General features: G+C 45.5%; 1 protein-coding gene across 1 annotated transcript; it reads left to right on the top strand.

The window, feature by feature from the left end:
• Positions 1–3588: 3588 nt before the first annotated feature.
• Positions 3589–14315, top strand: LOC149339241 (uncharacterized). Its single transcript, XM_089550903.1, has 7 exons — positions 3589–5345; positions 5429–5470; positions 7593–7679; positions 9383–9630; positions 11734–11893; positions 12446–12787; positions 14290–14315. Exons 1-7 carry the CDS (start codon positions 5237–5239, stop codon positions 14313–14315), a joined length of 1014 nt encoding a protein of 337 aa, XP_089407029.1. The 5' UTR covers positions 3589–5236.
• The last annotated feature ends 993 nt before the right edge of the window (positions 14316–15308 follow it).

Here is a 15308-nt window from a genome sequence, read left to right on the forward strand (position 1 = left end):
ATAGGTATGCCGTACCTCGCGAAGATGGCGCTAGTTACTTGAATGACAGTGTCAGCAGAAGCATCTTGAAGAAGTTCCACCTCTGGAAAGTTCGACAGCGCGTCGTAAACGCAGAGGTAAGGCCTGCCGCCGTAGTAGAAAATGTCAATGCCAACTCGATGCCACGGCTGCTCAGGCACTGGGCGCATCTTCAGCGGTTCATGTGGCTGGCTGTACGAGTATTTCCTGCAGACTGCACATTTCTGAACAAAATCTTCAATGTCACGACTCATTCCTGGCCAGAATACCACTTCCCGGGCTCTTGCCTTGCATTTAGTAATACCCAAGTGGCCTTGGTGAATTTTTTCCAGTATTTCACGCTTCATACTGGTGGGAATAACAACCTTGCATCCCTTTAACAAAATACCCTGGACTTGAGACAGCTCGGCATTAAATGGCTTCAGCTGGCCTTCGACCTGTTTGCCTTTTTCTAGACTCCCGAGTACACTGCTTAGGTATTTATCATTGCTTGTCTCGGCTACCAGTCGCATGAAAGTTTTGTGGCTTAAGCGAGCCGCAACCACACTCACGGCATGCACTTCTGCGTCTTCGCTGTCGATGCCGGCCTTATCGCAGTCGAATGAACCCCGGGACAGCATGTCGGCCAGGAAGAGTTGTTTTCCTGGAACAAAAACAATTCTGATGTCATAACGAAGCAGTCGCAGAAAGAAGCGCTGCAGCCTTGGTGGCATGTCACCGATTGCTTTATGGGATATCGCAATCAAAGGTCGGTGGTCGGTTTCCACGATAACCTTCCGTCCATATGTGAAATGATTGAATCGTTCACATCCATACACAATCGCCATCGCTTCTTTTTCTATTTGCGAATATCGCTGTTGTGTTTCAGTCAGTGCTTTAGACGCGTACGCGACCGGCTTCCACTCGTTATCTTGACACTGTAGCAAAGCAGCGCCTAAGCCGTTCTGTGATGCATCGCACGATATTTTAGTTTCCTTCGCAGGGTCGAAAAGCGATAGCAGTGGTTGTTTGGTCATGTCGCAGAGCTGGTGCCACTCCTTGGCGTGGTTTGCCGTCCATTCAAAAATTGTGCCTTGCTTTAGTAAGCTTCGCAGTAGGGCTGTCCTGTGTGCCAGCGACGGTAAAAATTTGGCGAAGTAGTTTGCTACCCCAAGCATTCTTTGCACAGACAGCTTGTCCTTCGGTTCCGGCATTTGCATCATACATTGTATCAGGGAGGGACTCGGCCTTACACCCTCACTGCTGATTACGTCGCCAAGGAATTCTATCTGTTTCACGCCAATTTTGCACTTAGTCGCGTTGAAAGTCAAACCAGCTCGTTCTGCAGCTTCTAGCGCTGATCTCAGTCGTTTGTCGTGCTCGCGCGTTGATGTGCCCCAGACTAATATGTCGTCGACATATACCCTTACGCCAGGTAGACCCTCGAAGATTTCATTTAGGATCTTTTGAAAAACTTCTGGCGCTGAAGAAATTCCGAAGGGTAGCCTCAGGAAACGGTACCGCCCGAAAGGTGTTGCAAAGGTGCATATTTTTGAAGTTTCCTCGTCTAATGGTACCTGGTGGAAGCCAGATGTTGCATCTAGGCGCGTGAAAGTCGTTGCTCCGGCCAGTTCAGCTTTTATATCTTCTCGCGTCGGCATCTGGTAGTGCTCTCGTTTTATACATTCATTAATCTTCCTAGGGTCCATGCAAACCCGGAGCCTTCCATCCTTTTTACGTACTATTACAAGAGGGCTTACCCAGTCTGTCGGCTCAGTCACCTTGGCAATAATTCCACCCTGTTCCATGCGCTGCAGCTCCTCACGCAGTGGCTCCCGAAGGGATAGTGGCACCCTTCGCGCTGGCTGTACGACCGGCACGGCGTCATCGCGGAGAACCATATGGTAGCGACGCTGAACGCAACCTGTACCGATGAACAGATGACGGAATTCATCCACTATTCCCTCTGTGGCGTTCTGCGATACGCTGTGCACTTGCCGGGAGAGAAGCTGGAGGCGTTCGCACGCTTCGAGTCCTAGTAATGCTTGTCCTTTCCGAACGATGAAAAATTTCAGGACAGCTTTGAGACCGTTTAGCTTCACTTCCGATGTAATTGTGCCAACATGTTCAATTTTGCTTCCGCCGAAGGACCGCAAAGTCGCGCCACTTGGCTGCAGTGGTGGCTTTGGCTGCATTTTGTTGAAGACACTGAGGGGTAGAATATTGGCTTGCGAACCGGTGTCAACTTTCAGGCTCACCGACCAGTTGCCAACGTTTGCTTGAACAAGCCAGTCGCGCTCCCTGACCTTGCTGCGCAAAGCCACATCCAGTACGTCGAATTCCTCCTCGGCTCCTGTGAGCTCGCGGATTTGTTGCTTTGCTTTACAACAGACGGCAAAGTGGTTTCTTCCATGACAGTTGTGACACGTACGCCCAAAGGCAGGACAGCTCCGCGGTGCGTGTGTCCGTGCGCACCTTTGGCAGTTGTAGGACTGCGGCTCCCGACGAGGGGCAGAGCGCATCTTCTGAACTTTGTCTACTTGCTTATGGTCTTGTTCCCACATTTCTTGATGTGCTGCTGTTGCTTCGGCAGCCTTGCATATCTGTTCTGCCTTTTGTAGGGTCAGTTTGTTATCTCTTAACTTTTCACGTATTTTCTCGTCATTTGTGCCAAAAACAATTTGGTCCCTGACCATTGAATCGAGTAACCCTTCAAAGTTACAGAGCCGTGCTTGAGTCTTCAAATCCCGAAAAAAGTGCTCGAATGGTTCACCTGGTTCTTGTACACGCCTCCTGAACAAGTAGCGCTCGTACACTTCATTGCTTTGCGCCTCGCAGTACACGTCAAACTTCTTGACTACCGTGGCGTAGTCATTGCTGCTTTCGCCTTCGGAGAAAGTGAAAGTGTTAAATACCTCAATGGCTTCTTCACCTGCGGTAGTCAACAGTAGCGCAGTTTTCGTTGCTGCGGGTCGCGGCTTTTCGGCGGGTTCTGTCGCCGTCAGGAATAGCTCGAACTTCTGCTTGAACAACTGCCAGTTCTTTGCAATGTCCCCTTTGAGGCGAAGTGCATCCGGTGGCCGTAGGAAATCCATCCCGCCGCTTGTTTCCTTAGTCTGTGCAGATTTTCCACGAAGTGGGCGTCAACGTCGGCCACTTCTGACACCATGTATCGAAGTCATGACACGTCGAATGCCAGGGGGCAAAAGGGGCCCAGCTTTATTGAGCAGCGCGTATTTATACCCAGAGTAGGGCGAGGGGGCAAGCGCAGCGCTTCGGTTCATAACGCTTATCAGTTGCCCGTTTCAGCCGGCCTGGCGCACGCTGCCCGTCGCACATACGATACAATAGCCACCGCTTAGCCAGCTGTCAAAAAGAGGAGCAGAATGAACTGTTAGCTATTGCACTTGTAAGCTGATGAACTACTTCTGAAACTCATTAGTGCCTTGTTTTTGAAGACCTGTAGTTCCCAGAATTAGTGCTGCACTCAGTATGCTTAATAATATTTAGTACAGAAAGGTTTAGTATGGTAATTTTTTTTTTGCATTATGAAACATTTTTTGGCACACAAAAAGCACAGACAAGGAAAGAGCACACAATGCAAATGCCAGACATCAATTGATGCTTTGCGTTGTGTGCTCTTTCCTCATCCATGTTTGTTGTGCACTGAGACAGTGTTTCATAATGCAAATTCAGAACCAACTCATCCAGCTGTTTACATTTAGTTCAGTTTGAATTGTTAGCCTGTCGCAGTGGCTGAGTGGTCCATGCTGCTGAGCCGAGGGCCCAGGTTACATCCTGTCTGTGGTGAAATGGAGCAGTGCAGAATGCGCTTGTGCTCTGTTATATCAGTGCATGTTAAACAACCCCATGTGGTCTAAATTAATCTGGAGTCTTCCGCTACGTCATTCTTCATAGCTTAAAGCTGTTAAATCCTAGAAACCAGAATCACACTTTTAATTGTAAATAAAACAATGCCTCTGCCACATGAGTGTTTCACAGGCTTTCAAGCTGATAGTCTGTTGGCCTGAGTGTTGCTATACAGGCAGCTGAACGGGCATCAAGTCAGCAAAGCAGCCCTCGGACATATTTTGTAGTGACAATTCTGTTAAGTATGGATACGTGTTTAATTATGAGGAATTATGTGAGTTAGTTTTTGGAACCCATAGTTTGTACGAGATTTTGGTGCATGGTATTGAGGGTGCCTAAGACTGTATGCTGTTTGGGCAATTAAATATGTGCTCTCGAAAGTCTGCCAGTTTCCTTTCATAAGGTTTCTGATATAAACAGCAAGCTTCTTGTGGTAAGCGGCCGTGATGGTTAGCAGTCTATGGTTGAGGAAGGAAGGACCCGTGCTCTCACTGTAATGTAAGTTATCAATCGCTCGTACAGCTCTTTTTTGTAAAGTAAGTACTTTCACAAAATTGGTTGAGGTAGTCGTTCCCCAGATCAACAAACAATATTGTACATGCGAAAAGACTAGAGAGAAATAAATTTGTAGTTTGAATTTTCGAGGCAGTATTGTGCGAAATTTATTTAGGATACCAACAGAGCGAGTCATTTTAGTGCAAACGTAGTTTACACGATCTGTCCAGAGTAAATGTTCTTCAAAAATGACTCCAAGGAACATTGTAGAGCTGACACGAGTTATAGGAGCTTGCTCGAAGTGAATTTGGAAGTTGTTCGGAACTTCCTTATTTTTGGCTCTAAACAGTATGTACTTTGTTTTCCTGACATTAAGTTCTAACCTATTTGATTTTAACCAAACAGACAATTGGGATAACCAACTATTGGAGGCTGCTTGCAAAATATTACTATCTTGCCCTGAAAAAAATACGTTAGTATCGTCTGCATAGATTATAATGTTGTCTGCTGGATGAAGGTTGACGATATCATTAATATATAATAAAAACAACGTTGGTCCTAGAACGGAGCCCTGTGGCACACCAGACACAATCTGACCGATCCCAGATGAAATACCGTTAATGATAGTTGTTTGAGATCGGTTGTCAAGGTAGCTAGCAAATAAGGTTAAAGGAACGCCGCGTATTCCATAACACTGCATTTTTTCAAGCAATATCTTATGGTTAACCGAGTCAAACGCTTTCCTCATATCAAGGAATATGCCAACTGTTAGCAGTTTATTTTCTATGTTTTCAATTAGCTTTTCTTTGATTTCCAGTAAGGCGGCCTCAGTTGTTTTGTTTTTTTGAAATCCGTACTGTTGCTTGGAGATGACATGGTTTTTGTCGAGATATTGAGAATGTTTGCAGGATCCTACAAGAGCGCCGAAAAAAAGGTGCGGCGCTACGAGTTCACTTCAGCCCTAGAAAGCTCGGCAGTTTCTGGTAATTGAAATTCTCATATTTCTTTATTGATGAGAAATTATTTTGCATACTCAACAAGACGTTCATGTGCAATTCTTTTTTAGGAAATGAGGGCCACAACGATGTTGTACAGCTGCCGTCACCACGTAAGACATGAATTCTCATTCGTTAAGCCGCCGCGGTGACTCAGTGGTTACGGCGCTCGGCTGCTGACCCGAAAGACGCGGGTTCGATCCCGGCCAAGGCGGTCGAATTTTGATGGAGGCGAAATTCTAGAGGCCCGTGTGCTGTGCGATGTCAGTGCACGTTGAAGAACCCCAGGTGGTCGAAATTTCCGGAGCCCTTCACTACGGCGTCCCTCATAGCCTGAGTCGCCTTTGGATGTTAACCGCCTTAAAACTAAAACACCATTTCTCATTTCTATTTAATGTAAGGTCGACATTGTGTTAGTTTTGATTGGGGATTTATGGTAGTATGCTTGCAAAATCTGGGAAAAAAACTCCACCGTAGCTAATTGCACTTGCAGAGAAATGGAACGTGCTCAGACTTGGCATCAACTTTTTACATTTGCCATGCTCTCAGATCAGCAGTGAATCTGCCAGTAACCATTTCGTGGCAAACTCTCTTACCCACGTTAACAGTACTGCGAACAGGTTTCTATTCACATGACATATATTCCGCTCTCTGTTTTTGGTTTCGCCATGACAGTTTCTTTTGTGTCCTTAAATGTACCGTATTTTCCAGTGTATAAGACGCACCCGCTATATATGCAGGCTGTAATTGAAAAAGTTGCTATATAAGACGCACCCTTATATAAGACGCACCCCAGTTTTCCCAGTTGGGCTAGTGAGGATCAATTAAACACGCTTGCGCGACCATCACGAAATTCACCGTACTTGTGAGAAATTCTTAAGCAACGCTAAGTGGTCGAAAAAGGCAACACTCACGCCATTCCTGCCCACGTTTGGGAAAAAAAGAAAGAAAAACGAAAAAACTCTCCCACATGTCCATAAGAACATTTTATTTCTACTTAAAACCTTGGAAGTCTTCACCTTCGGATGCGCTATCAAAAAGTTCGCCCATTTCTGGTGGCAACGCGACTGAAATAGTCTCTTCGCACTACGTACATGGAGCAAACAAAGTGACAAAGTGGGCTGAAAAAAGAACGCCGGCTTGTCCTGGCTTGTCTTGACAATGGCGAGAAGCGTGATTGTCGTCATCTTTTGGCATTTCACATTACTTTTGCTTGGGGCCTCCGAAACGGTGGTATGTTTGTGATCCCGGAAGTCGTCATCCCCGTCGTTTCATGATAAAGTTCACCTAAAAAAAGTTGCGCAAGGTGGTCCCCGTATTGAAGTATTAACCGTGTTACAACTGCTTCATTGCTAGTGATATTTTTTCGGTAAAAAAGGCTTGAACATGAACCTGAGTAATTTCTGAACTCTCTAAAAAAAACGAAAAATTCGCATATAAGACGCACCCTTGTATAGGTCGCACCAGCAAGATTTTTGAAAAAAAGCCGCGTCTTATACACCGGAAAATACGGTACCAATGCACCATGCTGGTGCATGAGAAATGTAATTATTGAAGTACTATAGACACATATTTAAAAAATTGAAAACTGATTTTTCAGGAAAGAAAGTGGTGCAGTAATTCTCTCGCATTTCGGTGGATATTCATAAGAGAAGGGATAAAGGAGGGAGTGTGAGAAGAAAGGAAGAAGGAGGTGCCGTAGCGCCCTGGGATAATTTCAGCCGACTGGGGATCTTTAACGTGCACTGACATCGCACAGCACACGGGCACCTCTTGCGTTTCGCCTCCATCGAAACGCGCCGCCGCAGTCGGATCACAACGTTCTTTTATGTGTCATAGGTATCTGCATGATGTGACATTGTTTGTCATGTCAACTACTTGTCATGGAGGTGTCGGTTTTGATGGGTTTTGAATTATGAAGTCTTTGTACAGCCTGTGATTGAAACCAAATTAAAATATCTTTTCGGCCAAAGGAAGTGTTACTATTGCCTGGGGGGCATCTATATATAACCAGGAATTTGTTTCTGAACTTCGTAATTTTGTGTCTATTGTGTTTTAAAAAGATCACCTGTATGCAAAACAGCCTGGCCATGCAACTGTTCTGTCCCTTCTCCAAAAATATCCTGAAGTAGCATTTCTGCATTCAATTAGGATAGAAATGTGACATTGTGGTTGTACACAGTAGTGTGTTCTGTACTTCCTGGATTGCCATCAATGACGCATGTTCATCTCCAGCCCCACTGAATCACGCTGGGGAGAGCGTGAACGAAAACAGTGCGCCACCCAGCAAGCTGGAGGGGTCGACAGCTGGGACTGTTGATGGTGAGATTTTCACTTTGTTTACTTTTGTGCAAAAAGATAAATGCAAGCCAAACACGGGGACATAGTGAGAGGACAGAACAAATGCTGCTTGTCCCGTCTTTTCACTGTGTTCCTTTCTTTTAATTACGCTCCTATTTTGTCTAGTATGAAGTGACACAACAAAATATAGAAGCTAGATCTGCTTTGCCTTCAAGAAAAACAAAGCAAATTTTAAATTTCTCATTGTACCTGCTGCTGCCAAGCAGCAGTCAACAGGCCCAGAAAGACCTAGAGAATATACTTATTCAGGAAGATATTTGCACGGAGTTCTCCTCAGTGGCTCTTGAAACGGTGCTAGGAGCACATTTCTAGTTTCAAACTATGTGCTTTGAAAGGGGTCACTCTGAAAATCATCACATGTATTTCTCAAAAACGATTGTATTGAACTGAAGTGGTACTGGAATTTACAACCTTGTACTTCCATTGCTTTCTCCTCTTGTGATTCATAGTGGAGTGGTTGTTGTGTGCCCTTCCCAAGAGCTGTATGTTGTGCTTTTGTTGGGTTCTTTTGGATCCTGGCATTTCTGTTGCCTCTCTCGGCCTACATCACCACCAGGAAGCCACTCCTACGAATTGCACTCTACACAGTAGTCCCATGTTCTGTGCATTTGTTTCCTTACCAGCATAATTTGGTCGCTTGGTCGCGGTTGGTCAGCAAGGCCCATATTGTAATTTTTCATTGTCTTTCAAAGTATTTTAAAAGTTTACTGGTTGGAAGTCAATGCAGCGCCTTGGATGCAGCGAAATGTGCTGAAAAAAAATTAATTGCGCTATCACAAAGCTCCCATAAAGGGTGCTGAAGGAGATAAGCAGCCAATAATAGTGGCATGCTCTGAAGGAGGACCTCTTGCTTAGGAAAGAACTGAACAGCCTAACTGCCTTGCGGAGCACATCAGCTGGCTCCTAGTCTTGTCTTGCCTGCAGCAAAATGGATGCGTGGTAAGAGATAAATGTGACCTTGTTTTATGTCTCAACGGTTTGGCACCTCCTGTGCCTAGCAAGAAACATTTGGTCCACCTCTTTGTTGCATTTCGCCTGTCAGCTAAGGGCTATAATTCCATAAGGGCTATCTTTGTTGCAGTTTTAATGCATTGATCCCAGCCGACACTTGCAGTTAGAACAGATGTCTACCTCCAGAATTTTGGCCAATGTGGGTTTTGCCGTGAGCAATACTTTCCAAATGGTGCAATGCTATATTAAGGGCACAGGCCTGCTCTGCTTTCTCGCTTCTATTAGCACATGCTTCTCATGACACTGGAAGAATCCATTTGCGACTAACTGCTACCATCTCTGCCATGGTGCAATAGCAGTGGAAATGCCCATGAAGCAATGTAAAAATTGGCGAAGCTCATAGACTGAGAAGTCCTTTACACAACAAGGCTGCAGGTTCTGTGCTAGCTATCACACATAGAGCAGCTCCATTTCACCTAGGTGTTTGTCAGTGCATGGTGACATTTATGGCATTTAAATTAGGCTAGCAAGGAATAGAACATGAATTAGAAGTGTCCTGGAGGATAAAAACTGGTGGAAGTTTAGGAGCATAGTACAGAGTGTGTTGCTGCCTACTGTTAGCCTCATACTGTTCTTTATTGTATCTCAGTGCGCAAATGATATTATTGCGCCCAGGTTAACCCTGCTCTCACTGAAATTGTTGATTGCTTCAGTTTCAGCTACCCTGCTGAAGCTGATGTGCCTGGTGCTGGAGGTCCGACAGCAGCAGCGCGACTTAATGCAGCGGTTACAAAGGCTGGAGGATCACGTGCTGCTGCGGTCGGACCGGCAGCTGGAGCAGAGGACTCGGCCAGTGTCCCCCTCGCCACCGCCTCCCACCCTTGCACTGCCCGCATTCTCCCCCAAGGAGTTGGACACTGTGGAAGCTGCCGTCCAGGACGACAGCGTGGCTGCTGGACTGGTGATTTAATGTTTCTGATAATTCGTGTCTGGAAAAAATGAATGCCTACTAACGAATTGCATGGATAATGTAATTCCGAGGTTTGTGAAGAAATCTTGAGCTCCAAGAGTATTTGCATGCCGTGCTCTGTGAATAACATGCTCTTCGTAGATATAATTCCTACTGTTGTGCTGGAGTGTGCTGTAACAGTGTGTTTTGTTAATGTAAATGTCTTGTTCATGAAAGTTGCTTGCTGATATACACACTGGCTGTTTCAGTGAACATTTTCAGGAATTCCTAAGAATAGGGAGTTCAAAATAGAAGAAATATTTGCAGGTACACACGCACAGTTATGCAGTAAATTATGTCCACCACTGCTGAGAGATCGTTCCTCCAAAAAAAAATTGTTTTCCCATATCGAACTTGCGCTTCTTTAGGAATTTTTGAGTGTTCACTGGAACGCCCTGTCGATTCCTTGTGTGGTGAGATTTACTGTTGGAAGCAAAAGTGGTACGCAATGCCCAGCCGGTAGCAGAGCTTGCAAAAACTGCATCACGTGTCGGGACAGCTGTTAGGGGACTCTCTTTACCTGCTCTTTGGCTCCTATCAATTTGTTGGGCTCAGTAGCAGTGCTGAACATGTGGCGCTCGCAATATTGCTTACGGCAAGTGCCAGTTGTCACATCATGTTTCAGCCACGCAATGCAAAGAAAATGCCACCTGCGAGACTGCTGTCGCATCAGAGCGTTTAGGCGAGAAGGAGCGCTAAACAGCAAACCAAGCTACTGATGCTGGTTCTGTGCGAAGCATTGCACCTGTCACATCTTGTAGTAGCTTGGTATTTGGCGGTGCAGTCAGGCTTTTTTGGGGCAGTTGCTCTCAGATGGTGTCACTCAATGTCATTCGATGTAGTTTTCCAGAGCTCTGCCGGTGGCCGGTCGTTGCATAACAGACTTGGTTCCAACAAATTTTTTTTCTCAGTCAAATATTTCTGTGATTACATTATTGTTTTACATCGATCAACAGCAAAAAAAAATCCCCTATGCTTTTGTTGCCTGTGGCTGCCTTTCTTCGTATGTGTCTCATAACGAGCCCCTCATTTTCCTTACATTTGTCATTTATTGTGCTGTTTTAATTTAGTTCAGCAGTGGACTTTGTAGCTAACATTAAGGATGTTGTAAGGTCTGTTTTACAGGAAGCTGTGCTTTCGGTTAATATACTGTTGCATGAACTGCTGTGAACACAGCTGGAAGTTGGTCCTCTCTCAGCGCGTCTTTAATTTCGGCTAGGTTTCCCAAATAATGGGGCAGCTTTAACCCACCTCTTCCCTGTCTTTTGCTCACATTATGCACATTTCATTACTTAATCTGCTGCCAAAAACAAGCAACATCGTTTAATTAAATGTGGTTGCTAAGCACGCAGCTTTACTCAGGTGCTTGGGGATTTAAATAAGCGCCCTTTGTATAGCATTAATTAGACTGCTCAATTTCAGGGTAGTGAGCCCCGCCATGGTGGCTCAGTGGTTAGGGCACTCGACTGCTGAACCCAAAGACTCAGGTTCAAACCCAGCCGTGATGGCCAGTTTTCCATGGAGGTGAAAAGCAAGGCGCCCGTGTGCAATGTGATGTCAGTGGCGCATGTTAAAGACCCCACGTGGTCGAAACTTCCGGAGCCCTCCACTATGGTGTCCCTCATCATAGCCTGAGTCACTTTGGAACTTTAAGTTCTACAAACCAAATCAATTTTAGCGTAACGGCTGTGCAGAGAAAACACATCCAGCACATAGATATCTGCAAAAAGCATTATAGTTATAATATAATAATGTCCAAGATGTAAAGCATAATGGGTAGGAGTTGGCCACCTTTGCTTAATCGCTAAAGTTTCCCTGCTCTTAGTAAACTGGGAAACAAAAGAATGTCCATATTGGTGGTGGTGCTTTCTGCTGGTAGCAACTAGTCAAGCTATTGTATCATACAGAAATTATGCATTATGATTGTAGGTACTCGCATGGGCTGTTGACAGGTAGTCACACAATTGTCTTTGCTATTCGATTCTGCTAAACTAAATGAAATTATAATTGATGTTTGTGCCTAATAGCTTGTGCACCTGTGGTGTTTCTTTTCAGCGAAAGCAGCTGGTCCGCCTGGGGGGCAAGGGCCTGAGGGAGGTGGGCTCCAACATAATGACCGCCATCATGGGGGTGGCTGTACAGAGGATGTACAGCCTCCATGGCCGCAAGGGCAAGTGGTCATTTATTGCCCTGAAGTTATGCAAGGTGGCAACAGGTATGTTGTTGCAGTAGCTTTTAACTGAATTTTAAAAGATGAGTGGAAGAACATGCACCAGGTTCTGCTACGCTTTGTTTTCTTTTCTTCTTTTCAGTTGATACTTTACCAGTTTTCTTTTTCATTACAGGTGAATATTTTGTTACTGTTTTTATGGGGGTAGTCATCTGCAGTTTTCTTCCATGTGCATCTGAAGATATATGAGTCAGCAGATGCCTTTCAAAGAAAGCCCTCCCATCAGTCACATCCATCTCTTGTCATGGATCGTAGTCGTGCCTTGTATCTGCCAGCCATTTGTGCTCCCATATGTTAGTAGTGCAAAGTGGTCGACCGTGATGTCGCAGCAGCTTTATACAGTTGGTTAGAAGAGCTTTCAGGTGGATTTTCTCCTCAAGTTGTATTTGGATACTGTAGTCCTTTCATTTTGGCACGCACTTTGAGTTAACATGTACTTGTGGCCTTTTCTGTTTTCTCTGTTGCTGAAATAATCTTGATTTCTGTTAACGAGCAAACTTTTTCTGCTGGCCTAAAATGAACGCTTATCTTATGCAGATGCCATCTGTGAGAAGACGGGGGCGGATGTGGTGGAAGCGCAGGGGTTTATTAGGAAGTGGTTGCCAGGTTCGGTGGACCGTGGCGGCGGACGCAAAAGGCGTTTTGCCGAAGCGTTTCTGCCAAGTACCGCTGCCGGCCTGGCAACCACTGCGAGCCCCTGTGCTTCAGCCCCCAGCACAGTGCCCTCCCTTCCCCAAGCGGCCCCCACCTCCCAGAAATCCTCCTCCCGCGCGGCCCTGGCTCCTTCCCAAGGTCCTGCCTCCTGCGCGGCCCTCGCTGCCTCGCAGGACTCGCGCAACCGCGCGTCCCCAGCCATGGTGCCTAATTATTTAATAAATTGTTTCTCAGTTGGATTCTTTCGTTGCCTCATTTTGTTGTGCATGTGTATAGAAGAGACGATTGCAGCTTTGCAATGCCAAAACCCATGGCTTTCCCAATGCGAACATTAACTGGAATGTGAATATTCGCTGAGCTGGAAATGCAATGGCATAAACTTCGGGCAAGCGTTAGCAGAAAGGCTGAACAGTGGCCTAATTGTGGTATGTCAAGCCGGTGTTGGTAGAGCGGCTGAAAGTGGGTACAATAGCGGCATGAATGTCGGTTCAGTGTTGGTAGAGCGGCTGAACAGTGGTCTGATAGTGGCATGAATGTCGGTTCAGTGTTGGTAGAGTGGCTGAAAGTGGGTACAATAGCGGCGTGAATGTCGGTTCAGTGTTGGTAGAGCGGCTGAACAGTGGTCTGAGAGTGGCATGAATGTCGGTTCAGTGTTGGTAGAGCGGCTGAACAGTGGTCTGATAGTGGCATGAATGTCGGTTCAGTGTTGGTCCGAACATCAGGCCAAGGTTGGAAAAAGTAACTTTTTGCCCCAATGCCGACGTCGGTACGACTTTCGAGCCGGTTTTGACCAGCATTATGCCAGCGTCGGTCCATTGTTGGTGTGCTGCTTGGGTGTAGCTGAAGCCCCATAGGTAAAAGGCCTGCAATAAACTGACATCGCAAAGAATTTTGACTAAAATGTCAGCACACAACAAGACAGGGATATGAGAGAGACACCGGAGACAGCGCTGTATCGTGCGTCTCTTGCCTGTCCCCGTCTTTTTGTGCTCTTAAGTTTGTGCCAAAAATATGAGCAACCAAGTAGCTCAAAAAACAACGTTATTGATATCAAAGAAGTTTGGATTTCCGCGGTTGATAAGGGAAGTGGTGTTTATTCAAGAATTTGTTTTTGCTGCTAATAGTTGACTCTAGAGCAGATGCTACTAGTATGAAATTTGGTTATCTCTTTACTCCTGTTTCTGCGCTCATGTCCTTTTTTTTTGTTTCTTGACCAGCTAAAACCGCGCTAAAGAAAGTGCGACGTATCTCCTGGTTCCATGCAGTGAAAGGCAAAAAAAACAAGACCTGGGCACCACTATTGTTGTCGTCGTGAGAAAAAAAATATCCGCTCAACGTACACAGCTGAATGGGCGTTGAAACTTGCACCTTCAACCATGCGATCAGAGAAAAAACAACAATGCATCACATCTCAGTTTTTTTTTTATTGAGTTTTACATCGGAAGCCTAAGTCACTTGCGTAAGGATTTACTAGCTTCCGCTGGCAGTGCGTCTTAATTTTTTTTCGACTAAGAAGGAAAGAATGCGGAGACTTGCAAATTTAATGACCAGACTTTTTCTTTCTTTTGGCGTCTCCATCAGGAAACGCTGTGCTGAGCGCCAGTCGCTTCTTCCTGCTACGCAGTCACCGAGCCCCTGGCTCCGAATAATTTAAACGAACAGCTTGCACTAGGTCAGCTTGAATGCGTGCTTTAATTTTTGTGAAGCTGTGCATCTTCTTTCTGTAGCCGTCGAGACGGTCGTGGTTGCGTAGCTCTCTGCTTCTAAGCCGAAAAATTGCGACATCGAGTCCGGGTGGTTGGGTCCACATTTGATTAATATGAATTGGAAAATCGTAAACATGGTGCGCGGTGTGATAACATCTAAAAGCACCTCATGTGGTCGAAAAAAATGAGGAGCTCTGTACAGTTGTGTTTCTTGTGGCCCATTTTACACTTTGGGGCGTTGAATCTCAGCCATCATAACAAATTTTCTTTGTCGGCTGCCGTTTGCTTTAGGGTACCTGGCCGCAACATTGGTACGCCAAAGTCATAAATACATGAGCATTATTATATATTTTTTCACACTAAGACTAGTACTCTACTATTCGAATAGTGGGCGAAAGGGCCATGAAACGTTTGCGTAAAGGGCTCCCTGATAACGCTTTGAATTCAATCCAGGCGCTTAGTACTCAATGCGGATACTATGAACTTGCATTCTTTTCTCAGGCTGTGGTCTACTTAGCAGTAATTTTTTTCTCAGGGTAACTTTTGCCAGCTAAGAAGAGCGGTACACTAAAAAAGTCTGTGCGACTAAAGATTTTTAAGTAGCCGTAACTAGTGTAGCGTTTTTATTTTTAGGAAGCAGAAATACACGCAAAAATAATTTTGTCTCCTTTATGTTTCTCCATCAAGTTAACAATAGCGCTACATTATCGGGCTTATGGCACTTTATGGCGCTTTGTTCTACTCTGAATTCGAGCCCCGCTTTCACTACACATTTCGATTCACCTTGGTTACTACCTCATCGTGCCAATGGCGGGGCAGGCGAAGTGCTTTAATTTTTAATTGTTTTTCTATGAGGAGGCAACCTAATATATCTTTGGCTACATAGAGGAAGCCATGGTCGTATATTCAGCAGGGTCGTCACCACTGAACCCTGTCTCGGGCGCTTCCATTCAGGTTTATGTGATCATGGCCGCCATCACACACGCGCTCTCACCTCTCAAACACCTCCCACGCCAGCATCCAGAAAACCCAGAAAACTC

Source organism: Amblyomma mixtum, chromosome 6, assembly GCF_055824585.1.
Source record: "Amblyomma mixtum isolate Tamu chromosome 6, ASM5582458v1, whole genome shotgun sequence".
In the NCBI taxonomy this organism is placed as follows: domain Eukaryota; kingdom Metazoa; phylum Arthropoda; class Arachnida; order Ixodida; family Ixodidae; genus Amblyomma; species Amblyomma mixtum.